At 33.3% G+C, this 25,844-nt stretch overlaps 3 protein-coding genes across 4 annotated transcripts; 1 reads left to right on the top strand and 2 right to left on the bottom strand.

Annotated features, from left to right (window-relative positions):
- The first annotated feature begins 909 nt into the window (after positions 1 to 909).
- Positions 910 to 6,933, top strand: LOC18043294 (sphingosine-1-phosphate lyase). 2 transcript variants are annotated; one of them, XM_006437921.2, is made up of 15 exons: positions 910 to 1,285; positions 1,392 to 1,437; positions 2,046 to 2,197; positions 2,328 to 2,387; positions 3,099 to 3,323; positions 3,417 to 3,558; positions 3,795 to 3,845; positions 3,949 to 4,040; positions 4,504 to 4,630; positions 5,386 to 5,401; positions 5,757 to 5,864; positions 5,959 to 6,013; positions 6,091 to 6,237; positions 6,512 to 6,590; positions 6,728 to 6,933. In XM_006437921.2, exons 1-15 carry the CDS (start codon positions 1,083 to 1,085, stop codon positions 6,848 to 6,850), a joined length of 1,626 nt encoding a protein of 541 aa, XP_006437984.1. In that variant the 5' UTR covers positions 910 to 1,082; the 3' UTR covers positions 6,851 to 6,933. The 2 variants fall into 2 exon arrangements, with proteins under 2 accessions (XP_006437984.1, XP_024041678.1); XM_024185910.1 differs by lacking the exons at positions 910 to 1,285; positions 1,392 to 1,437 and having other exon boundaries at positions 2,100 to 2,190.
- Positions 6,934 to 8,601: 1,668 nt separating this feature from the next.
- On the bottom strand, positions 8,602 to 10,667 carry LOC18043293 (protein LAZY 1). Its single transcript, XM_024186498.1, has 3 exons — positions 9,776 to 10,667; positions 9,213 to 9,495; positions 8,602 to 8,832 (listed from the first exon to the last, which is right to left on the bottom strand). The coding sequence occupies exons 1-3, from the start codon at positions 10,655 to 10,657 to the stop codon at positions 8,813 to 8,815; spliced, it is 1,185 nt and encodes a 394-aa protein (XP_024042266.1). The 5' UTR covers positions 10,658 to 10,667; the 3' UTR covers positions 8,602 to 8,812.
- A 10,521-nt stretch (positions 10,668 to 21,188) lies between these two features.
- On the bottom strand, positions 21,189 to 22,233 carry LOC18043292. Its single transcript, XM_006437919.2, has one exon. It carries the CDS (start codon positions 22,120 to 22,122, stop codon positions 21,319 to 21,321), a length of 804 nt encoding a protein of 267 aa, XP_006437982.1. The 5' UTR covers positions 22,123 to 22,233; the 3' UTR covers positions 21,189 to 21,318.
- Between the last annotated feature and the right edge of the window lie 3,611 nt (positions 22,234 to 25,844).

Genomic DNA, 25,844 nt, shown 5'->3' with positions numbered 1-25,844 from the left:
TCTGATTTTATTTTTGTTTATAGGTCGTTGCACTTAACTACTTGATCTCAAGATAGCTATAGTAAAAGGGTCTGGTCAAGGGCCCACCCACTAATTTTTTATTTTAAATTAATTATTTTGTTATATTAAAGAAGGTAACTTCTATTAACCTACTTCATATTTATTAGTCCATCTCACCGCCTCAATATAAATTTGCATGTGATCTAAAAATATGTAATTTTTTTTTTTAAATACAAACTTATGTGGACATTTGCACCGATGAAGATTCTATATAACATTATCTTTCAAATAGAACTTATCCAAGGAAGGGTTTTACTAATAGATTTTTTCCTAATAGTTGTTAATGACAATATTTTTTTAAATTTATAAAATTATTTTAATAGACAAGGTTTTAAAGTTACGGTTTGAAATAATGAAATTTTAGACAATTGAAGTTTTAAAAGACCTCTACTTCCAAAAATAAAAAATTTGAATTTTTTTGTTAACAAATGCAAAATAACTTACTTAATCTTTAAAAGTTCTAATCAAAATAAAATAAAAAAACCATAAAAATTTTAAAAGAGTTTTTAGAATTAAATAAATACTTATAACTATTAGATAAATTATATTAACCAGTCACTTATTTGTATGGGTTTTCAAAAAAAAAATTATTATAGTTATTATTATGTTTTTTATTTGTTTAAAAGAAAACAAGAACATCTGAGCGTTTTTATAAAAAGAAAATGGATTTCTTACACGATGAGAAACGCTTGAAATAATTTATCGAGAAGGTTTTTTCTCGATATTTCAATTTTCTTTTTATAAAAAAAAAATTTTAATTAATAATTGGCCTCGTACGCCAAAATAGAAATCTGTTTCGTAATAACACCAATTTAACCAATCATAATTTTTACTTTTTTAGCAAAAAAAAGAAGAAAGAAAATTTACCCCGCCAAAAAAACCAATTCGACGTACCTTGCACGCGATAATAACGGAAACAAAAGATCAAAATTGACTCATCTATAAGTATATAAATACGAATCTCTTTGATATTCAAGAAGCTCTCTGTTATTGATCATTCTGTTCTCGTTTACTTTGACAAAATGGATTTTTCTTTTGCGAAATCGTCTTTGATTCGTTTCAGAGCTTCTGCCAATTCATTTTTGTCGCAGTACGAACCTGTCATTCTGCTTCTCGCCCCACTCCTCACTCTCCTCGTCGCGCGTGTACTTCAATCGTTCCTTGACGCCGTTCGCGAGAAAGGATTCAAGCAAACTTTCGTGGCGTTCTTCATGAGCTCAATCAAGTAATTCATCATCACACTGATTCAATTTCTTCATTATTTTTATATTTGTTACTTCTAAAAAAAAAACTTCAACGATAAAATTTTAATTCCATTTTGTGCATGGCAGGTTGGTTCCTGGTGTTAATAAATACATTGAAGCGGAGAAACAGAAGGTTTCTTGATTTTATATTTTTTAATTAATTGTTGTGAATGCACTTTTTGTTTAATTTAATTTCTTTGTTGGTAGAAATGTGCAGTTTGCGTGCTACATGCTTTATGATTTTCTCATTCTTGGTGGGGTGTTTTGATTTCAGATCAAACTTTTATGACCTGCTGTCATTTGATTATTGTCTTTATCTGAATGAAACCTACTATAAAATTGAGGGACTGAATTCAACAGTCTGATTAAAACTGATTTGTGGATAATGTGCATGGCTGAGTTTAACTTTTTTGAATTCAAAACAAGCAGAACTTAATTCTAATTATTACTTGATGTTAGCTGGTCAAATTCTTTGATGCTATCAGTCTCTATTTTAAGGTGATTTATCATTCACTAGAAAGTCATGAATGATTATGATCCCCCCATCCCACCCCCCCCCCCCCGCGGGGTTTATTTAATTTTACTTTATTATGATTCATGACTCTAATTCTGTGGCCTTTGGAGGTTAATGCTTATATTTGATCTATGCTTTTCATTTTTCATTTCTTTTTTTTTTCTGTTTGTTTCTGAATCTAGTATTTTGAATGGTGAATAAATCTAATTTGTAAATGTGTTCGTCAGGTTGTGGACAAGATGCAGTCTGGTGTTAAATCCAAAAGAGAGGGCTGGTGGACAGAGTTACCTAGGGCAGGGTTAGGAGTAGGAGTCATAGAGAAACTGAAAGAGGAAAAGGGAAAAGATGTTGTTTGGCAAGGAAAATGTTCTGGTACAGTGTATGTTTTTTTAACTATTAGCATGGTGACAGTTTATTAGTTTAGACGTGTTCTCATGCCCTAATAATGGACATTAGATTCTGCTTCAATTATGCTTGAGCTTGATATGCTCTGGTTGCTTTTATTGCAGCTATATTGGAGGAAGTGAAGCTGAAGGACATTTTTCCTTGATCAATGAGGCGTGTTCAATGTTAGTAAGATTCCAATATATATGATTTGCATTTAGTATTCCCTTGAGCATCTACTTGAAGTTGCTTGTATACAGCTGGGTCTTGAATTTATCTTCTTAAGATATAACTGGTGAAAATATATTTAAGTTGGGGATAATATGAATACAAACTTATATGTCCACTGATTAAAGCTTTCTCCCCTGTATGTGCTGTATTTGGGTTGAAACCTATAAGCCATGGAGGAGCTTGCTCCTACTATGTTTCATACTTCTCTCAGAAAGGAAATGATTTTTGGTTTATTTAGTTAATGCATACTTCAGTGGTGATAGCTTAAATATGTGACACTGCTGTTATGGTGTCCAAATTTTCTGAATGCTGTATCGAAGCTTGCAAATTTTAAATTTGGATGTTTCTAAAGTACAATAGTTCCACATTCAGCAAAAAGTTTCTCAAGTGTTTATTATTAAGAAAACTTCTGAATTTGCTGAGATGTTGCAAACAATGACCTTTGGGGTATTTCAATTCTATTAAGGATTGTGGCATATGTTGCCACCATCATGGTTAGGAATTGCTTGAGCAAATGTCTGTATGGTGCTTTTGTCACCCTCTTTAGCAGGGTTGCAATATAATAATTCAAGTTAATAATTTGATAATGTCAGATCAGCCACCCATCCTTGCAGTCAAAATCCTCTTTTTACCTCTTATCTATCTTTCTTTAAATCCATTTTCAGGTTTGCACATACCAATCCATTGCATTTAGATATATTCCAGAGTGTAGCTCGATTTGAGGCAGAAGTTATTGCAATGACAGCTGCTCTCCTTGGCAATAAAGAAAAGGCTTCTGGAGGACAAGTGTGTGGAAACATGACATCAGGAGGAACTGAAAGTATACTATTAGCTGTGAAATCATCACGTGACTATATGAGAAATAAGAGGGGGATTACGAGGCCTGAAATGTATGGAAAGTTTTCCAACTTTATACTTTCACTTTGTACTGTTCTCCAAATTAGATAATTATAACTCTCAAATGCTTCTTTTCCCAAGTACAGGATCATACCTGTTTCTGCACATTCAGCTTATGACAAAGCTGCTCAGTATTTTAATATCAAGCTGTGGCGTGTACCTGTTGATAAAGAATTTCGAGCTGATGTCAAAGCAATAAAGAAATATATAAACAGAAACACCGTTTTGGTATGGATTTCTACATCATCCTTTGGAGCAATACTTCATTTCTTTTACATTATCTTTTCTAAGTAGTCGGTGATTTCCTCTTAATCCAAACTAGCTTTCTTGTTCCAAACTATTTACTGAGAAGAAAAAATAAAATGAGATAGCCTCTTGTAAGGTTATATTTCCATGTTAAGGTTGCAATTTACAGCATGCTTTTTCTCAGCTAGTAGAGCTGACCTAATTTCATGATACTACAGATTGTTGGATCTGCACCTGGATTTCCTCATGGAATCATCGACCCTATTCAGGTGTGTGGTTGCCTTTATATTTTTTGCTAGTGATGATAACTAAGTTGAAAGTTTGGTATGCACGTGTGTTCACACCTCTATTTGAGGAAATCTTCTCTTGTAGGAGCTTGGTGAGCTGGCTTTAAGTCATGGAATGTGTCTCCATGTTGACCTTTGTCTTGGTGGCTTTGTGTTACCTTTCGCTAAAAAACTGGGGTATGTTTGACTTAGTTCGTTATTAGCAGTTCATCTCACAATTAATGGTTGGAGAATGTTTTGCCATGTCCTTGCAATCACTCATTTCACAACACCTCTTTTCTCTGTTTTTGAAAATTGTTACTTGCACTCATGTCTCATGTTTTGTGGATATATTTTCTGTCATTTTTCCAATTACTAAATAGGGCAGAATGTGTGACTTTTCAGGTACATTCCTTAGACTTACTCTTGCAAGCTGTAGGATTTTATTCTGAATTTGAAGCATACATTAAGTAGACAATATGATTGGCTCGTATATATCCCTCCTTCAAATCCATACTCATTTGCATGTGCACTTTATGATTTCTGAATTAAACAATACTGTGTGGAGGAGAAACTTTTAACAACGTTCTCTAGTTTGCCTGGCATCCTCATTTTCTGGCTCTGCTGCTTTGGCTATTGTTGGATTTCTTTTCCTTCTCAGGTATCCGATTCCACCATTTGACTTTTCTGTCCAAGGGGTAACCTCAATATCAGTGGATGTGCATAAATATGGATTGGCTCCAAAAGGAACAAGCGTAGTCCTGTACAGAAATCGCGAAATTAGAAAGGTAATGTTGAATATCTGATATTTTTAGATAATTCTGTTGGACTATGATTACAGGTTGGCTTGGAGAATTATCCTCTCTTTTATGAAATTAGAATCCTCAACCGTCTGTATCAATAATCATATTATTGTTTTCTTTCAGAAAAGAAAAGATAATCATGCTAATCAAGTGCTTGGTGCAGATGAGATCATTTTATAATGATTGAATGAAGTTTTATAGTGTGTTTCAAAGAGAAACTTTCTTAACGGAATTGATATCATCTTTATGTAGATAGGAATAATTTGCAACCTTTTCACATTGCATGTGTCTTCCAATATGAGTGTTCTTTCACATTATCACATATTTTTTTGGACTAGAGCACAATTCTGTGGTTTTGCTCCCCATAAAGTGAAATTATATAGGGAATTCTGGGAAGTATTGCCAAGTTGATCTTTCCATATCAACTTTTTGTAGATATTAAAACGCAGGGGAAAAATAAGGTCTTGGAAATATTCTACACATGCCTAGAAAGTAACGATTAGTTTAGCGTTTGCAGATTGATCATAAGATTCCAGCATTTCTGTTGTCACACTGGTTATTATATGTGGCCATGCATGCTAGTCGGCATTGTGAAGATGATGTCATGTATAATGTATGTTGATAATCATTTTATTGTTTCTTTCCTTTCATTCTTTCTGATGCTTTTACTGTCTTGGCTTCTTGTTGGGATGTGAATTTTACTTTGGATCCGGGTTCCTGGCTTCCCCATTTTCCTACAGCATCAATTTGTTGCTGGTAAGTTACTCGACCCAAATAGAAACACATGCAAACACGCATTCAAACACACGGAACCACAACTCCTTATAATAATTGAAGTCAAATCTTTATTTATTTATTTTTTCTGCCTTAGTTAATGCATTTATGGAAGCAACAAATTAAAAGGCTGTAGCCTGATCTCACAGATCCCTACATCCTTTCTCACCATTTTTCCAATTTTCAGATATTGCTTGACTGCTTGTGCGCGATCATCTTATTATATTTATCCACACGCATCCTAGTTTAAAAATTTTATTTTTTCCAACAAGCAGCCATGGTTTAAAAACTCATGATTTAAAAATTCTATGCTGTTTTGTTTGTGTCCTTGCGGCAGTTACTGAGTGGTCAGGTGGATTATATGTGTCTCCAACCGTAGCTGGAAGTAGGCCTGGGGGTTTGATTGCTGGGGCTTGGGCAGCACTGATGTCTCTGGGGCAAGAAGGTGTGAAAATGGAATTATCAGTCTGCATTCCCGAAATATATATATAAATAAAATATTCTTTTATGCTGATATAATCTTTTGTTACAAACTACAGGATACTTGGAAAACACCAAGGCTATCATGGAAGTGTCGGAGAGCATACAGAAGGGGTTAGTGTTGTTTCCAATGTTCTTGCCTCCCCTTTTTTGAAATTTTGAACAACCCGTAAGTGCTACTGTATGTGCAGAATAAAGGAGATTCCTGAGTTATTCATCATTGGAAGACCAGACATGACAATTGTGGCATTTGGATCTGATGTTGTCGATATATTTGAAGTCAACGATATCATGTCTTCCAAAGGCTGGCATTTGAATCCATTGCAAAGACCCAACAGGTGAGAATGACTCCGCATCTATCTCTTTCTTTCTTTTATCATTATTTTATCTTTTTCTATCTTTACCCCTGGAATGGTGGTCGCCTCAAATTGCCTGTGAAATCATTAACACTGATATTATTTATTTTTGACCATTCAAATAATCATTTCTCAATTTAAATTGATATTGTTTATATGAATTACTTTTGATTTTACTTGCATTTTACAAACATCTAGCCTTGATCTATTTTGGAGGCTGACATTATTTACTTTTTTTCAATTGTGCTTAAATCAGCATTCACATCTGTGTTACCCTTCAACATGTAGCTGTTGTTGACGTTTTCCTTAGAGATTTAAGGGAATCTGTTGAAACTGTAAGTTGTTCTTCATCAAACAAAGCAGCATTTTATCTCTGCTATTCGGTGGAGGGAATATTATATGTTGGTGCTGATGCTTAATCCAGTGCAATGACCTAATATATGTCAATACTCATTTCATTTATTCTTGTCAGGTAAAACAAAATCCCGGTCCTGCAAATGGTAGTCTAGCTCCCATATATGGTGCTGCAGGGAGAATGCCAGATCGAGGCATGGTTAATGAATTGTTGGTAAATTACATGGATAGTACATGCTAATGGAATCCTCTGCAACTTCTTAGTTTCATTCTATTGATTCGAATACTCCTGATTTTTATAAAATATTCTCTTTTGAGTTTGAATTGCAATGAACTACCATTTGATTAATGTTCGTCATTACTCGCACAATAGCTCTGACTGCGAATATTTAGGTTCAGAAAGTGGGACAATTTATGCATGTTCGCATCATTGTGAACCATTGTCTTATTGAAGCACAAATAGTTAGTTGACTTTTGCTGCGTTGTGTTGCTACTATTATTTAAAAGTTAAAACCATCGGCGGGTGGTAAAAAATTAATTAAAAAAAAAAATGGGTTGTAAAACTCGGCAATCGGGAAACCATGAAAATCATTTCTCTAGAAGAAAGGTGACTGAATATATATATATATATATATGTATGTATGGAGGAGGGTGAACGTCTAATAGTTGTATTTGTAAAGACAGTGCATTGTATACTCATTTTAAACCGACTCATTTGGTCCTCGCGTAACACGTCAGTTAGTCAACAGTTAGTTAGGGATGGTAATGGGCACCACCTGCAATGAATTTGTTATTATTAAATCTACACCGTATTAAATTTAAATTATTAAACTCACTTGTAACTCATTACAGGTTTTTTTTTTTTAAAAAAAAAATCACTCACTGTGTCTTTTGACAACTACCAAACTCACAATAGTATCTGGCGGATTTTTTGTGGGTTCTCACATTTAAAATCATAAATGGCAATATGTAAATTATAATAATAACTTCAAATTGAACATAATATACTCAAGTCTAAATTTAATCAATATAAATAAAAAATTAAAATTTCAACATTAATTCCATACAAATTCTTAAATTGAAGTATAAAATACACAAATAAAAAATAAATAAATAAATTACAAATTAGTATTTAAAAGTAACAATTATCATTTCATATTATCATTTAACACAAGCTCCAAGAGAAGATTTTCATTTCATTCACCACCATTAACACCCATCCAACACGATTCTTACAATAATAATTAAAATTAATATTTTATAAAGAATAATGCTCTTTGAATACTAATCCAAAGAACAAAATTATCATAATGAAATAATTCATGCATTAAGTTAAAGAAAATTCAATCCAAATTATAATCGGTATATAAGTATATTTTTAGATTTAAATATTTTTCAATTAAAATTAAATTAAAAAATAATTAAAAAAAGCTTAGGGTTGTACATTCGCCAGATATTTGACTAATACCAAACCCACTTGCAACCTAGTGGGGGTTTCAATTTATGATACTAAACATCCAAACTCGCCTGCAACCTAGAAAATTACCTTCAGCGGGTAGATTTTGACAGGTGGATTTGGGCAGGTTTGTGGGTTTGCAGATAACATTACCATCCCTACTGTTAGTGTCTTTACTGTATATTGATATATGCTTTTTTGTAGTTATTTAGTATAATTTTTATTTTTTAAATCCAATTTTAATAAATACGACAAATAGAAAATGAGGAAGAAAGATGGATTTCTTTTTTCTTTCTAATTGTAAAAAGTAAAAGGCAGAAGAAGATAATTGTTAGCCTCAGATGAGTGCACAATTTCCACTTCTGTTATTGATAAAGCCACTTGTCTGATCATTCATGAAGCTAAGATAATGAAATATTAGGCAGCTTGCAGGAACATACATTTTTTCTCTTATTCTAGTCTTCTGAATATATATGATGAGTTGCAACAAAATATAATTAAATATCAAAAATATGTTCAGCAAGCAAGTATATGCCTTTATTACATACATTTGTCTCACAAGGTACTTACTTATTGGTTCCATTCAAGCTTGTCATATAACTTATGCACTCACTCAAATATTACTACCAAATGCCAATAAGCCAATAACCACTCACAAGGAGTTGATACAAACACAATAATGCTGCTTATTTATCTTAGATGATTAAGAAGAGATTGTAGTTTGATCTTGACTGCTGATTCTGCCTCTTAGAGCTCCAACACCAGGTCTACAGTGTAAACATATAAAATACAATTGAATTATAATTAGTCACACTGAAAAATTATATAACTATTATAAACTAAGTATCGCAGTATGCATATGTTGAAATTTGAATCTATATTCACATTCTTCCTCATTGGGAAGAAGACTTGGTTTGTTGTTTTCAGAAATGCAATTTAAAAGCTCCACGTGAATAACGCTGAAACTATGGATTAGTCAAACAGTGTAAACATTGTCACGTAGCAGTGCCACTAACCATAATATCAGCAACATTGCCCATTGTATTATTACTGATTTTCCTTTGAATAAGCGAGCAGCAGAGAACAAGAAAGCGAAACTGTAAAGTTATCAATCATGGTGTACCGAATGCAAGTGTATGGTACTTACAGTCTGCGTCTGTTTTGATCCAGAACTCTCGGTTTCCATTGGAATCGCTGCCGCTAATCGTGAATTGGGGTGGGTTTGATTGGCTCTTGTAGCGTCTTATTTTCTCTTTTGAAAGGTTTGTCTGTGGGTCCTCATCTGCAGGAACCAATATCTGTCCTCCATTGTCCTGGACTGCTTCATGATGGCTGCTGCTCTTCCTGTTCTCCCTTTTCATGGGCTTTCCATTCTTTTTTGTTGCTGCTGAGCTTTCAGGGTGAACTTTTCTGTGGAACATGTGCAGGATCTACACATACCATGGACCGTGGACATTTACAGAAATGAGGAAACTCACAAAAATGTCAGAAACATAATGTCAGATTAAACCCGGATGTTCCTGGAAACTATAATCCTTTTCGAGACGGGTACATTATTAGACGACATATGTGTGGGCGGGGCCAAAGATTTACTTTTTCTTTTACTAAATATCAATCATATACCAATCACAGTTTAGAACCCGAGAGAATTCTGGTCCAAATTGAAATAACTTATCAGTCATACAATTTCACAGTAATTTTTCAACATACCTTGTGCAGTTTTGTTTCTGCTGAAGACGAATCAACAGTCCCACCAGCAGTTGCATTGGAGCTCCTGGAAGCATGGAGCATTTTCTTCTTCAGAATCTTTTTCATGATATGCAGACTAGATTTATCAGCTTCTTTGTCAATTCGCTTCTCCTGATCTCTCTCGCATTTACTGCCAGGATTCTCCTGATCTGATAGTTTTGTCCTCTGAAACAGCTCTCCAAGGGAGGTCCTGTGTTCCTTCTTTGCCACTGCTGTTGTCGTTTCAGACAACTCAATTGCTGACCCAAAAAGATAGCCCTGCAGTGGACACACTGTGAAGCCATTTCCATTTGTCTCAGGACCTTCAATTGGCTTTCCACTGAGTGTAATAGTGCTGCCATGGCTGCTTCTCCCATTGCTCACATGACTGTTTCTTCCAGACGAGTCATTGCAACCATCTTCTTTATTAGCTTCAGCCCCGAGAACCTTCTCCAACTCATCATTAATGAGCTTAAGTTCATTCTCCGTCACTTCAGTTTCCTGTTCAGTTATATTTTCAACTGATATGCCAAACGTTGGGGTTGAAGGATTGAGGATGTTGGTGTCCGAATTACCAAGAGTACCAATTGCAAGAAAGCCATGAAATAGCTCAGATATTGCAGATGATGAGTCTTCTTGATCATAGTCCAATTCTGAATCTTCTGCTCGAGCTGCTGCTTCTAGACCGGCAAAAGACTTTCGAAGGTATTGATCTTTCTGAGCTTGCTGCTGCTGCCTGAACGGTTTGTTACCATAGGTTGGCTTTGGGTAGCATTGCTGGTCATCCAGTGATGGCTGCCCTGTAAGACAGTTACAAGCATTCCCTGGCATAGAATATGTCAAGCAAACATTAAAAAAGTTCATTCATGCAGAAACGATAGTAAATATTATATTGTTTCTCCTATGCTAGTTAATTTGAAGTACAAACTCGTGTGAGCTTGTTATGTCATGCAACAGAAAGAGTATGGTTTGAAATAGAGGTCTTTTTCAAGTGACTCTATTATTATGAATGTAATAATATAACACATATAATGTGCTGATTCTTATCGTGAGCCAAACCCTCCAAATCTCCAATGATAGGAAAGCTTTCACGCAATAACATGTTCGCTTCTTGTAGTAACTAACGTGTGTATATTGGAAAGCTTTCATGCATGCAAGAACACGTTTGCTTCTTGCGGGCGATAACTAATGGCAGAGCAAGACTTACCAATTCCAAAGTCTTTGAGTGGTTCACTGCTATTTTGCCGAAACTTACGGTGCATCCAACCTAGTAACTGGAACATATAAAGAGAAGCAGGAAAAAAAAATGAACAAATTAAATATAGCACTGAGGAAGAAAAATTTCTCCAAATCAAACGAATAGCTAGCAATTATGGTCTGATGATCTTACCTTCATACTTTCTTCTCTCTTCAGGAAAACTCAACTTTGATCACTTAATTGGTTGTGTTGAAATGATCAATAAATGCTAGACTGTTTATTAGTTTGATATAAAACAGCTTTCCTTGAAGCCACCAATCCACCATGGTCTGAGATAATGCTGGGAAGAGAAAAACACGGAGATAGCTACAAGATTTTGGTTGGCAACCCATTCATTGTCAAGATCAAATCACGGGGCCAATTTGAAAGTGGGTCCTCAAATCCCTTGCTCGCCAGGATGCTAGCTAATTAAGCTATATCTATATGCATATATTCTTCTAAATACTCATGTGCGTGGTTGGCAGTGGCACTGAGCTTATGTACATGTACGTGGGAGGTTTGTACATTCATCGATCGGCATAATCATAATACGTATGCGGAAAGGTATACACGTCATGATTCCTTTAATTGGGTGTGTGTACAACTGATTTCTCGTTCTCTTAAAGTTATTAATTATTTTATCTTTTTAGATTATTTGGTTTCATAATTACAATTAAACAATCTTTTGACAAACACACACACACACACACACACACACACACACACACACACACACATATATACACATCATATTTATCACATGTCGATCGAATTATATATCTCTATATCTTAGATGCAGTATTTATATTTAAGGACGTTCAATATTTGTCCTTTTAATAAAAAATTATATTTGCTTTATTGCTGTGTATGTCCAAAAGTGCAAGTTGATATGTAATTAAGTGAATGTACATGCAGCTGATCATCAACTAAGTTCATATAACTAGGTATTTGGCTGGAAGATTTCACATCGAATAATAAAATAGTGTAGGAAATAAAGAGAATAATTTAGCCGACGCTAATAGATTCAAAGATAATGTGACAAAGAAGATCTCTTTCTAATCAACTGGGGAATTCAAAAAGTTGGATCATCCTGTGTGCTTTCTAGTTTTGTTGGTCCACTTCTACTTTGTGTATTTTTCAAGTGAATTCATCGAAGATCTTGTCTGATGGACAACGTCAGATTAATTAATGATTATTCCTTATCTGATAATCTGATAAAAATATCTTCTTAATATTCAGTGTATTATTATGATAGTTAAGCTCTGCTTTTTGTTGCTTCGGAATACTATTGCTTGGAGCCATGCACCTGCACCATTTTGGAATTTGGAATACAGCGAGCTCTGATGGGATTTCTTGCATGTTTAATTCTATATTTTACATGATAGCTTTCCTGTTCACATGTCTCTTTGTACCTCATGGGCAATATGGCATATTGCTCTGAGAAAATATGAGCCGTAATTTTCATTTTTATGACCCCTCGTTTCATGATAGTTCATTTCAATATGCATATGTACAGGTATTGGACAGACGCACTTGATGATATATACATATATACATAGATACATACATACATAAATATATATATATATAAATGTTCCAGTCATGAATTTTAAAGTATGGAAAAGTGCGGGAAACTTTTAAAATCGCATGGTTTTAAAGGCTTAAAACTGTAACCCTTTAAAACCGTGTGGTTTTAAAATATATAACTAATCACACTATTTAGCTAAACAAACTGAAAATATATATATATATATTCCATGATTTTATTCTCATTCATGAAATTATTTCCCTAACATAGATGATTATAACTTGGTAACATGAAATAAACGCTACTAAAATGGAAGATAAAACCGAAAAATAAATACAATATGTGATTAGAAAAAGAAATAATATGAAATTAATTAAAAACTAGAAATAGAGCAAGAAAAACCCCGATACCTATAATAGACAATGTTCTTAAAACATGTTTGCCTCTTAATGTTTGGCGCTCAAGGATGTATGGTGTCTGTCTCCTAGGATACAGTGAGAATAAATAGAAAAATTGCACCGCTAAACTATTTTCAGCGAAGTTCAATTGTATTTATACTTTATTACACTGAATAAACAAATTTCTAAACTCTATTACTCCACTATTCCAAAATTTAATTTTAGGTTACCGGTTAAAAATAAAACAACAAACCAAAGCCAATCTAAGTTGGAATTGCATTCTCAAGTAAGGGCATGCAAAAGAAAGCAATCGTGTTTACATTCTTACCTAACAACATTTGTAAAATCATATATATCCAACTCATGTCTTAGCTTAATTCCTCTCCCATGTTGACTAGTTATTTTTCCTTTGATTTTTGGATCCAATGGGGTGTACCTTAAGCATCAATTTCTCAATCACTCAAGTATCATTTTGAGTATACAAGTATATTGTTTTGAAGTACTCGCACAAGAGAATTCAAATCAATCATGACCTTTCACTTACATAAAGTCAGTCCCACTCAAAATAGCATTTACCGCTGTTTTCCAAAACTACTTTTAAAGTAATGTTTGTAGGCTCCGAGATAATTGACACAGGAGTATACTCTTCCTTCATTATTAGCCTGTCATGTTCATTTTTGCTATCATTTACAGAAGTATGTTCTTTCTCAGAAGAGCTCATCTGGACCAGGGTGCTGTTGGCCTTGACAAACCTGGTGGGGTGGCTGCCCTACAACTCACTTTTACATTCTAATGAATAAGACTCAGCTGGAAAACTAGAAACGGGGTTCATAGCTTAAAGACAAACAAGGTAATGGAGCCATTGTTGACGAGAACAAGTATCTTTCCATACTAGTCGTCGCAACACGGGAGCCGTTATCTGTATTATTGAATGATCTGTAATAATAAAGGATTTAGTCACGAAGTGGTGCAATAAAACAAGAGTACCTAAGTTATTTCTTCATTAAGAAAGTTTTAAGTGGTATGTATTTCTTTATTCATTTTTCATATCAAGAAATTTCTAAGTTATATTAGGATTTATTTACGAATTGTTTGATTGATTACCCCCGTCGATTAAATTGTGAGAAGGACCAAAAAATCTGAATTAGGCGGTCTTGACCATTACTCATCACTGCTAGTACCACCATCTACCCCATATTGAAAAATTATTCTCAGATATTGGTACGAGGAGGAAGAATGAAAATAATTGATCTTTCAACCACTTGCTTATACTATAACAAGACAAATCAAAAAGTTTAAGTTATCTTTTAAAAGCCTTGCATAATGTGCGTATTTATGCATAGAGTGTCTATTTGGTCCAGAATCTTAAACTTAAAAAAAAAAATTAAGGAAAACTGTTATGAGATAAGCTGTAAAAATGTGGTGTAACAATTTTTTTGAACTTTAATAATTTTGTTTGACGGTATGGGCTGTATTGGTCACGAACGAGAACAACCACGTTGTGCCAGCCGAGTGCCGACTAATAAACCAGCAACGTGGTCTATAAATGAAAAAGCTCAAGGCAAAATACAGACACGAACCAAACCGTATGTTTGAAAATTTTGATCCTTAAATATATTATCATAATTGTAGGGCCAGGTGAACTTTCGAGGCAAATCTCTTTTCGATAACCAACACGAAACTAGAATACGAACTTTTGGACAAGTTTGCTACCACAGATCATGATGGGAACTCACACTCTGGGAGACATAGTTTTAAAGGCAAAATTCATCCCAACACTCTCTATCATAAGTCAATGTCGATGAAAACTTGTTGTTGGCTTGTAGCCATCGCATATCAGTGGCCTTCGGTACAATATTGAAAACTGATGTAACTATCGGTCTCCATGTTTACATGTATAAACTTTAATCAAATTAATTGTGGGTCCTATCTTCACCCCTTTTGTTTAACTAAAATAAATTGAGGTCTTGTTTGGTACTGTAGTTAGACAGTTGTAGTGTAAAAGTTATAACAATAACTACTGTGTCTTGAAAGGTAAGTTAATTTTATTATACATTTGTATGATGAAAAATCTATAACATTTTTACTATTTTTATCAAACATATTATTTAAAAATTATATTTACAATAATATATCAATATTTATTTTATAACTGTAATTTTTTCTCTAAAATCACTGCAGTGTTTGTTTTAAGTCATATCATCTTAATATTAGACAAGAACTAAGAATTATTCTCGAGAGTCCCGAGTAATAATGGAGAACATAAAATAGGGCAAACAGAAAGAGACAAGTGCGTGCATGTGGTGACCTATTGTTCGGATTGATTAACAATATCTAAGTGAATGATCGATGCTGATTCTACAAACGTAAGCGAATGTTTCTCCACTAATCAATTAAACTTCGTTGATTGTAGGACACACAAGTATATCATCTCCAAGATGCATTTGCTTTGTGGATAAGAGGTGATGGCAATTTGATGCCTTACGCTTGTAAGGTCACGAATAGGCCTGCAAATGCGAGACTGAACATGAGTTTGGTGCTTGCTGCGTATCAAAACCTCATACAGGAACCCGCGCTAGACGTGTAAAGTGTGCAATATCTAATTGAATGATCGATTTGCTAGTTTTTCGAGTTTCTAACCTTGTTGCTAGTAATAACCTGCCTTAATTTCTTCTACACGGATTCTTTTATATAATCTTCACTTGTATCCGCAAAATCTCCGTTAACTTGCCATATTTCTCTGCCAATATCCGATAAAAATGTAAAAGCATTTGAGTCTTAACTGTACACATGCACGTGTGACCCGATATTTTTAGAAATTGAATACTCTTTAGATGCGTTTGGCAGCTTGTGTCATATTGTATTGCAACGCATTAAAACAATATTCTTATACTAACCTATATATGTTTTACTACAATTTTCATACCAATCAGTTAAGTTGCCAAATGTAGTAAAATAGATGATGAGCGGTTTCTCACCATGACGTTTGACGAATTTGAAGTTAACCTACATATCATTCAAATCCATCCAAAATTCACCCTGTTATAAAAAAAATATTACAAAAATTTGAATTTGTTTAATTTTCCACCCATTGTTTACAATTTATGTTAATTATTCATCAAAAGAACGAAATTACGCTTACAAAATAATTACCATTATAACTTGCGTTTACTTTTGTTTTGTCATTTTAAATGTAATCATGTGTTTTGAGTGTATGGTTAATACAAGTTGCATACATTGGGTGCAAAACTGAACAAATTAAAAATTTTGTAGTTTGTTTCTTACAATGGGGTAAACTTAGGATGGATGACTAATAGTTTTCCTTCAAAGTAATTAAGCCTTTGGAATTTCCCACTTACCATGGTGGAAATTGCAAAAGGGTACTTATAGACAATTAAAAAAAAAATTCCTTAATTGGAATTGTAATGAATAAACAACGTATCAAGATCAACTTGACAAAAAACTGGATACATATTGTCAGGAGTGGACAGCAACTCGCCTAACCAATGAAACTGACCTAACTCCCATGATTTTTTTAGGTTTGGGTTGTTAAATTCTCAACTCGTGCTATTATTCAACTCAACCCAGCCTGCCAACCAATATATATATATATATTTGTGTGTGTATAATTATTATGATATAAATTTCAATATTTGATAAATCAATAATGGAATGATCTTCATCAAACTCTTGCTACTACTATTATTTAGACTTTTGATGTTTTGTATTAAACATAATTTTAAAATTTTGAACTCGTTTTTTTTCTTCATTAACCATGAACTAACAATTTGATCGTTAGACTTAGCAATGTTGGATTTGTCCTAATGATGTTAATGTTTGTGTTTTTGTAGTTTTTTTTTCAATTAATTGATTTATTTTTTAAAATTTTATACAATAGTAAATTAGACTATAAAACTAGGTCTTTTTCAAAAACCCAACACAGTCAACCCAACTTGTTCCAGACTACGACGGTTCTGTGAGTAGGGTTGAGTTGTATACAAACCCAACACGATCAGACCCGTGCCCGTTCCCACATTTAGTCAAAATTTTATAACTCAATTTTCGATAAATTTCATTTTACCCCAATTAGAATAACAATTAACAAACCTCTATTTATCTTTATCTTTTGCCAAAATAATTTTTTTATAATATTGAATATAGTTCAGAGATTTTAGTCACGGGCTGCCTTTATTAAAAATAAAGAAATAAATAAATAAATCACGGACTGCTAGGTTCCCTTTTTCTTTCCGTCATTTTTAAGTGTATATAGCTCATGGCTCATCCTCCGATGCAATGCGTAATTTTATTACATTTTCGGCCACTCAATTTTGTAAGCCCAATTTTGGGAACAATGGACTACTGACAGTTTGATACCCATTTTTTGTAATCCTTAGACCACCCTTTTGAATTTTATTTCTTGAATAAATATTTTCTCTCCAAAAACATGTAGTTCTTTTAAGTTTCTATTTATAAAATACATATAAATCTTAAAACATTAAATGATTTTTTCTTATTACATAATTTCTATCTCCGTAACAGTAAATTCTTGTAATTTTTCTCAAAGAAATATTTTTAAATTAAAAATTAAAATATAAACACAAATTATGAGATGGGAGTGTAAAAAAAGGGTTAAAAAATCATTTATTTAAGTATTTAATTAAATTCTGTTGAAAATAAAAATGAATTAATTTGTCTTTCATTATTTAAGTAATTTTAATTTAAAATGAGTTTTGTGAGGAGTTTTAAGTGTTTCAAAAGGCTTACTCTTTTATAAATCTCTATCCCTTTTTCCTTTATTTATCTCATTTATCTTTTCTTTTCTCCAATTAAGAATAAGTTTTATTTTACTGATTCGACTTCAATACTTTTTCAATTTTGTTGTAGTGAATAACCTCGTTATTAAAATTTAAAAGAAAATGACATGTCTTTGAAAATATTTTGGTTATTAAATAGATCGAAAACATTTTGTTTGACCTTGAACTGAGCACCGAATCAATGGTCAATAATTTCTTAGAGCCCACATAAGATAATTACTGATCATTGATCATGTGCTCAGCACAAGCTCGGCTGAGCACCGGACCTGTTTCCCAAAAACAAAGGGGAGGGAAATTAAATAGCCTCCGAATCAACAATATTAAGTTTTTATAACCTTAGCATGGATGCTTGTTCTAATTATATCATACTTATCTTTACTTGGAAGTAGAATTTATTATATGCGTTCGCTAAAACTCACGCCAGGTAATGAGATTTTTTTTGGCTCGGATTTCAAATAAGAAGTAAAAGTAGAAACTACTCCTTTGCGAGATGGGAAGGCAAATCACTTCCCTCCTCACGTATTTTCATTTCATCAATTACTGATTTTGGGTGCTTCTGCTCAGACTGTTGTGCCAAGTATTTTGTCAGTCTCAAAGCAAACAAAAAGGAAGGAGACAATCAAAGTGCCCATGAATTTAATTGTTTGCGTTTGTTTACCAACTTTAGCCGAGGATCGATCCAAAAACACCCTATCACATTCAATGGGGATAAGGCAGGCACCAGAAGCTACTCACTTCTCAGTTCCCGGCAACTGTCTGTACTGTGACTTTTGCCAATGGCCTAGCTTCATTTGTCATTTGCTTGTTTGCTAGCCACCATCCAATCCATACATAAAGCACAAACGATAAGATATCATTACGTGTCCTTCACCTATGTAACCAGTGGCGGACCCAAAAACTAAAATGAGGGAGGGTTTAGTTCAAAAAATTTTATTTAATTTAAATTTTTTTAATATTTACTCAAATACATTTTAAGTCTTATAAACTCAAATTTTATTACTTTTTTTTAATTCTAAATAATAATAGTAATAAATTATTATTTTTAAATGCGTAAAAATATCATTTTTTGAAGTAGTATTTTAAATGCGTGAAAATATTATTTTTCGAAGTAGTTTCTACAAAATATTTAAAAAAATAAAATAATGTGGCAAATGGGATTTGAACTAAGATTTTAAAATCATTAAATAACACTCTTACCATTGAACCACAAGTCTTTCAATATATGAAAAATGTGTTCAAATTCTTTTATTTAACTTTTTCAGAAGGGCCTTGGGGTACATTTAAAAGAAAATTTAACGGTCCAGGGGGGGGCCGAAGTCCCTCCTGAACCTTAATTGGGTCCGCCCATGTATGTAACCCAAACTACCATGGTGAAACTGTTTGCTTGTGGTTCTATTTGGGATTGAGATACTGTAACTTTTAAATTATAATTGTTGTAGAAAAAAATTATAATTATAAAATAAATATTAATAATATATAGTAAATATAAAATTTAAATAATATTTTTGACAAGATTACTAAAAATATAAAAGATTTTTCATCATACAAGTGAAAAATCATATCTACATATCTTTCAAACTACAAAAACTACCGTTTACCAAACACTTTAATACTGTAACTTTTAAGGTACAGCTGAGTAACCTAGTTGCGTTTATCATGAGTTTACGAGTATTACAAGCAAATTATTGTTCCAAACTAACTGCATGCTTATAATATTACAATGCACAACGTCTCACCTCATCTCTTGATAGAATTTTTTTTTTTTAAAAAAAAAATTACATTATAGTATACTTATATTTATGATAAATAAAAAAAATTCAATAGGACTTTGTCTAAATAGCAACACTATTATGGCCAAGTTGGAGTGGCTGGACCTATGAAATAGGAGAATCCGCCCCCAAGTAGTTAGTAGAAAATAAACTCACGTATGAGGAGAGAGATGTGACTTGTGCTCTTATAGACGTATACTAATTAATGGGTGGTTCCCAGTTTCTTATGAGGTTAACCAATCATCTTCGGTTGGTATTTCTTTGATTCAGGGGGATCGGTCGCCATTAATTCTGGGGGTCACATTCGCGTGTAAGTTAAGAACAAATGGGAATATATATGGTCAAGCCACAAAAGCAGGTACACTATTATATTATCTTCATCGAAGGATACTCGATGCAAACTACCAAAATAAAAAAAAAAAAATCCGATATGCTTTGGGTCCCCAATCGGGTACGCTGTCATGATAACACAAAAAAGATATGAATGCGAACTTTAATAATTGCTTTTAGAATTTGACTCCCATGCGACATGTTTACTGATTACATGTTATACGTGACATTTTAGATTATATATGATTCTGATTTATTAGATTCTAAGTTTAGCACATCAACCATAAAAATTGATAAATATTTGTTAGTACTTATATTTTAAATTTTTTTTTTTATATTTTAAAAAAATACCCCTATTATTAAACATATTACACTCTCATCCTTGTTTTATTTGCCATAATTTGTTTTTTACATAATATTCTAAGAAAAATAATAAGAAAATAATAATTTTTTTAAAAAAATAATTATTAATAAAATTATTGTAAGGATATTAAATATTACTTTAAGTTGATTAATATTAATTTACTTATATGTAAATATTAGTAAGATAGTTGTACATGCAAAAAAAAAAAAAATTTATTTCTACACTGATATTTATTGTTAATTTATAAATTAAAAATATTGTTAAAAAGTATAATTACAATAAAAAATATAAAAATTAAATAAATATTATAAGGCGAAACGAACGTTGACTCAAACAAGGCACAAGGAGAAAAAGGGTATTTAAGGGAATTCAAGCTTGCTATTCCTGTCGGCTAATAATCATAGGCGCCCTCGATGCCATCCACATAGGGCACCTAAACCCCAAATTAGAGGTCTTAAAGAAAGCATAAAATAAATTTGAACACAAAATATTTATCACTTGAAAGAGGGTTCGGGGTTCCAGATCCTCCACCCAAAACATAGAGAATCGCATCCATTGACAATTTTTTTTTTTTCAAAAGGAGAATCGAATAAAATAAAGTAAATATTTTGCACCGAATAATAATAAATTCCCAGGTTAGTAAATAATATCGAACACCTTGTCCATAAAAAATAATCTTTCCACTAACAAGCAAAACTCACGTTTCAATTTGCCCCCACCCCACCCCAGATACTATCTCCACCTAATCACGATACTTTATAGCTAAGCTAGTATTAAATCATCCCCAAAGTATTTGTTTTAATTTTATATACATTTTTCTAAAGCGACCTCCTGCCGGCAAAGCACATATTATCCAGCCAATAAATTAAAATGATAAAAAAAAAAAAAGGAAAAAAGAGGGAAATAAAATTTAAAAAAGAAAAGAGTAAAATACTTGCTATATTCGGGCACGGAATTTGATTAACCAAGGATTAAAATTAGAATTTCTTCATTTTTTTTTTTTCAAATAAGCTGGGAAAATTACATGAGAGGGAACCAAAAAATAAAAAAGAAAAAGAAATTTTTTTTGGTAATTTCCCTTCGCCCTAAGCGTTTGGACTCCAAAGAGACCACAAACGAGAATTGAATAAACCTAACACGTCCGGCAGCACCTTCCTAGCCAAACCCTTGTGCGGAGAGCTGGTCGCCGGCGGCGAAGACGCTGTCTGCCCCTCCTCCACCACCGCAGAGGACTCAGCGGAGACCTCCACCACCACCTCATTCTCCTCAAGCCGTTGAGCCTCGTTCTCAGGAGAAGTCAGCGGTGCAGGAGGCACGACATTTTCAGGCGAAGACTCAACAGGAGAGGGAGCAGCAGGGCCCGATGACCATTCATTGGTTTCTTCAACCAGAAGTTGTTTGTTGTTGTCTGAAGAACGACGTGCCGTTTTGTCTCTCCTCTTGGCTTTGCCATTCTTCTTATTGGACAGCTTGTCAGAAGCCTCGCCGTTGGCCAAATGGTCCTCAAAGGCTTCAATGGCTTGGTGAATGAGCTCGCGGTTGGGAGAGGAGTCCCATCTGAACCAGTAACTCGTGTAACAGTCGAAGCAATCGCAGTCAAACACCGGGGGCCTATGATTGTTGTTACTATTACTATTACTGCCTCCGGTCGCTGCTTTCTTGGACGCCTTTCTCTGGATGTTGGAAGACGACGAGGCTGTGGCAGTCGTCGTTTTGATGGACCTGGTGATGAGGTAAGCAAGCACTTCACGGTCCTCCAGAGAGAGGACTGAGGCGAGAGCGAGAATCCCAGCTGGCAAAAGCTTCAACACAGAGAGATAGTCTCCGTTTGAAGAAGAAGAAGAAGAAGAAGGAGAAGGATAGACTTTACCTTTGTTCTTAATCTTCATATTTGATGAAGATGAAAATGAAAATGAAAATGACAATCAATGGACTTGGAGTTCTTTAATTTCTTTTCTTTGTACTTCTTTCTGCTTTTGCTTTATCTTTAGGTTTTGTATTTGTGCGGTGCTTTTCTTATTATTATTATTATTATTTTTATATATATATTGGAATTTCCAAAATTAATTAATTTAATAAAAAAAAAAGAAAAAATTGGCGAGGGTTGGATTTTGAGAGAGTGGCGGAACAGTTGGTAGGGTTTGGTTGTGATGTTTTGGGGAGAGTAAATATTTTACTTGAAAAACAAGGAAATAATGGTGTACGACGGGCAGAGAGGTGAGGTCAGGTCTGGTCACCGTTCCTTGTTTCGCAGTTTATGTCGCTTCACTTTCTTTTCCGGGCGCGTGTGCACGACTATCCGTCGTGTATTTTTTAATTAAAAAACACTTTTCGACCAAATTTTCTAATATTTTAAGATTGTTCATTTTTTAAGTCTAGGTCCGGTTAATTTAAATATTTTCACTCGCACAACTAGTTTTACTTTTGAATTTATCTCATTTATTATACTATAAATGTTAAAAAACGCCACAGTCTGGATACCATCAAATAATTAAATTTTATTAATTTTTTATACCATCTAATAGTGTTAAGATATAAGACACAATATTTTTAGAATACCATAATTCAATCACAAGTTAAATGGTTTATATTTATTTAGTTGCGTCTTATATTATAAAATTAATGTGTGGGCTTTTGTTGACTAAAAGGAATATTACGAGTATTATTTATCAATTTATTATCTCTAGAAGCAAGCATTTAAATGTTTATGCTTTCATAAATTTATGAGTATTGTTATTCTATCTAGTAAATTTATTAGTCATTGTTTTTTTTTTGGTGATGTTTTTTGAGTCAAGAACAAAATATAATTTTTGAAGATTTAAACCAAGGTCTCATTGACTCTAAAAATGGAATCTTCTCAATATCAAACTTTCTTTGTAAAATTCGGTCAATCAAAACTCGTTAAATACTTTATTCACGGTAACTATTTTCGAATTCATTTCCTGAAACTAGAACGTTTGATAAATATTATACTTCAAAATCTGTGCAAAAACAATAGGTTTAATCAGTTATGCACCGGCCAACAATGCACTTTTGAATTACCATGAGGCGCACGTAATTATTCGCGCGTGGGCAGAGAACTGTTCAGGCGATGAGGAACCCACGACCGTTGCAACTAGCCTGCGACTCTACGGCCTACGCCAAGTAGTGGTCCTGAGAGACACGAACAGGTGTTATCAAACAACACCACCCTCTCTGGGCGATTGGATTACACCTGTAGACAACAAAGATGAAGGATGTCAAGACAGCTCAGAAAAAGGACCAAAAAAAAAAAAAAAAAAGACAAGACAGGTCAGTACTGTCACATCATTAGAGTTCGTTAAGCAACTTGATAGCTCGGAATTAGTCACAATCTGTTTTACATGTTTTGTGCATTGATCTAAAGTTTAACTAACTTAAATTTAGTTTTTAACTTAATAGTGAATTAGTTATAGATTAATCAAGCTCAAGAATTGTCTATAAATAAGGATGTATGTGCACATTTTTATTTTTGAACAATAAAAAAATCCCAGATCCACAATATTTTCTCTGAGATTTTCTCAGTGTCCAAACAGCTGAGCTTTTGTTTTCTTTCAAAAGGTTTAACACTAAAGAAGAGATAATGGAGAGCAAAAAACCAACTCTCACAGCCACGGCAACAGAGCGAAGGCAGCACAACCTTCCTCAGAACATGCTTCAATGGACTCAATGTCGTTTCAGGCCTTTATCTCACGGTCGCTCTCAAGTAACAATTAATTAAACAAACTTCATGTCTAAGCTTTTTAGAAGAATCTTATTGAAAGCAATCTATCAGTATCCTCTCTTACAAGCATTTGAATTGAACTTTCTGTTGTTGCAGTATCTTGTCATTCATAAATCAACTCGCCGTTCAGGTTTTTAAGAAAGTAGTGATGCCTCTATTTTTTTTTTTTTTTTCCATGATCACGACGATTCCATTACTGGATTAGCGATCGAGTATCTTCTTCCAGTCGCGTAAGTCAGAAACTTCTGCTTCAAGCGAAGCCTTTTTTGATCCATCAACTTCATTTTTGGACTCATATTTGTCTTCGTAAAAGTAATCTGCTTTTGCTAACATGTACGTAGGACATCGATCTTATGCTTTTCCTTCTATGTTGTAGAATCTGAAACAACTGAAAATTATACTTGGTTGCTTACTTTTTTTAAGTCCAACACCAAGTTGATCAAAGATTATCTGACTTTCTAATTAAGGAATTGCACGAAATTCATATTTTTTCGTGTTAAAGATTCACAAGATTGGCACGGTGAAAATAATGAAGGACAAATAAATTGGTTTCCATATTTGCCAGGTGTTGGGGATACTATCAATTCCCTGTGCATTTTTTTTTTTTTTTTTTTTGGGGGGGCAAGAAAGACGAGCCTAGCACAAGCTAAGGGTTAACAATAAGAGGGAAAGCAGTCCCTAAAACAGTCCATATCAGTGATGATCTACCAAAACTTTTCCAAAAATTCAAACCATCTAGTTAAAGAAGAAATCATACATGGCACTGATACTACATATTACACACACACACAGATATATATATATATATAAAGATAATTAACAAACAAACAAACAAACATCAATACGTACCTACACAGATATTTCAGGTATCAAATAATAAGCTTTATTTAATTGATAACATACAAATTTATGATTTTAATACATTGGAAATTATTTTTTGGTTAATTGTAGCATTCTCACTTTATTAAAATGAGGATATCGTCATACTCTCTCTCTATATATATAGTCGAATATCTAGTGAAAGTATCATCACTTTGTTAAAATGAGTTGTGTTTTAACTGACCTAAATTTGACACAACAAAAACACAACCCATGACCGATTTTACCAGATCTAATTATGAGAAATTTTATTTTTATTTTTATTGGACTTTAGTTCATACTTTAAATTTTGGCATGTTGGATTATATTGAATTTTAATTGTAGATTGATAATTTAGCTGTGGTTGCTATTAGATATAATATTAAAAAAAAAAAACTGACATTATATTTATTTGTCTTCGGTCTGATTCATTTACTGCCCTATGTAACACGCTTTTGCATATCGCATGTATAACTTGTGAATATATTTAGATTTATAATAGATTCAAATATCAGAATACACCTAGTTCGTTCGGTGTTTCAATAATTCATTTTGTAATCATACATCATAGAATCTTTGACCCATTTGCAACTTTAAATTTTGTGACATTAACATTATAGCAAACGGCCGGCGGTTCTTCTTCCTGGCAAATTGCAGTAATAAATGTCATTTTCCTAAAATCATAGAAGTAGGCTACAGCAAGTTTGGCCATTTATTGTGTTCAAACTAATCGAAAGATCCCCAGAAAACTTCTTATGTTCAAACACTTTGTTCAAATTTTGGTCCAATTACGTCAAAACTGCTCACTGTCAATGAGGAAGACTAGTAACCTGAGAGGTTATTATTGGATAGAATTCATTTAACAGCCAAATCTACGCCTACCTCTTGGGTTAGGTATTCTGAAATTTGTTTTGTAGTGAAATTGCTGTTAGATTTTAGCCAATGAAAAGAAAAAAAACTATTCGTTATGCCAAATTTAAACATTTTGTATTCTATTCAACAACTCCTTGA

Source organism: Citrus clementina, unplaced genomic scaffold, assembly GCF_000493195.1.
Source record: "Citrus clementina cultivar Clemenules unplaced genomic scaffold, Citrus_clementina_v1.0 scaffold_4, whole genome shotgun sequence".
NCBI classification, from domain to species: Eukaryota; Viridiplantae; Streptophyta; class Magnoliopsida; order Sapindales; family Rutaceae; genus Citrus; species Citrus x clementina.
The sequence above is the reverse complement of the archived record's forward strand: the minus strand, read 5'-3'. Positions and strand labels throughout refer to the sequence as shown.

Bases quoted from the DNA above. Each gene is read 5' to 3' on its own strand.
- LOC18043294 (XM_006437921.2), top strand. From the start codon at position 1,083: ATGGATTTTTCTTTTGCGAAATCGTCTTTGATTCGTTTCAGAGCTTCT. The intron at 1,286-1,391 runs GTAATTCATCAT...TGTGCATGGCAG, and splicing joins TTCTTCATGAGCTCAATCAA to GTTGGTTCCTGGTGTTAATA. The intron at 2,198-2,327 runs GTATGTTTTTTT...CTTTTATTGCAG, and splicing joins GGAAAATGTTCTGGTACAGT to CTATATTGGAGGAAGTGAAG.
- LOC18043293 (XM_024186498.1), bottom strand. From the start codon at position 10,657: ATGAACTTTTTTAATGTTTGCTTGACATATTCTATGCCAGGGAATGCT. The intron at 9,496-9,775 runs GTATGTTGAAAA...TGGTATGTGTAG, and splicing joins CAGAAACAAAACTGCACAAG to ATCCTGCACATGTTCCACAG. The intron at 8,833-9,212 runs GTAAGTACCATA...TTTACACTGTAG, and splicing joins GATCAAAACAGACGCAGACT to ACCTGGTGTTGGAGCTCTAA.
- LOC18043292 (XM_006437919.2), bottom strand. From the start codon at position 22,122: ATGAAGATTAAGAACAAAGGTAAAGTCTATCCTTCTCCTTCTTCTTCT.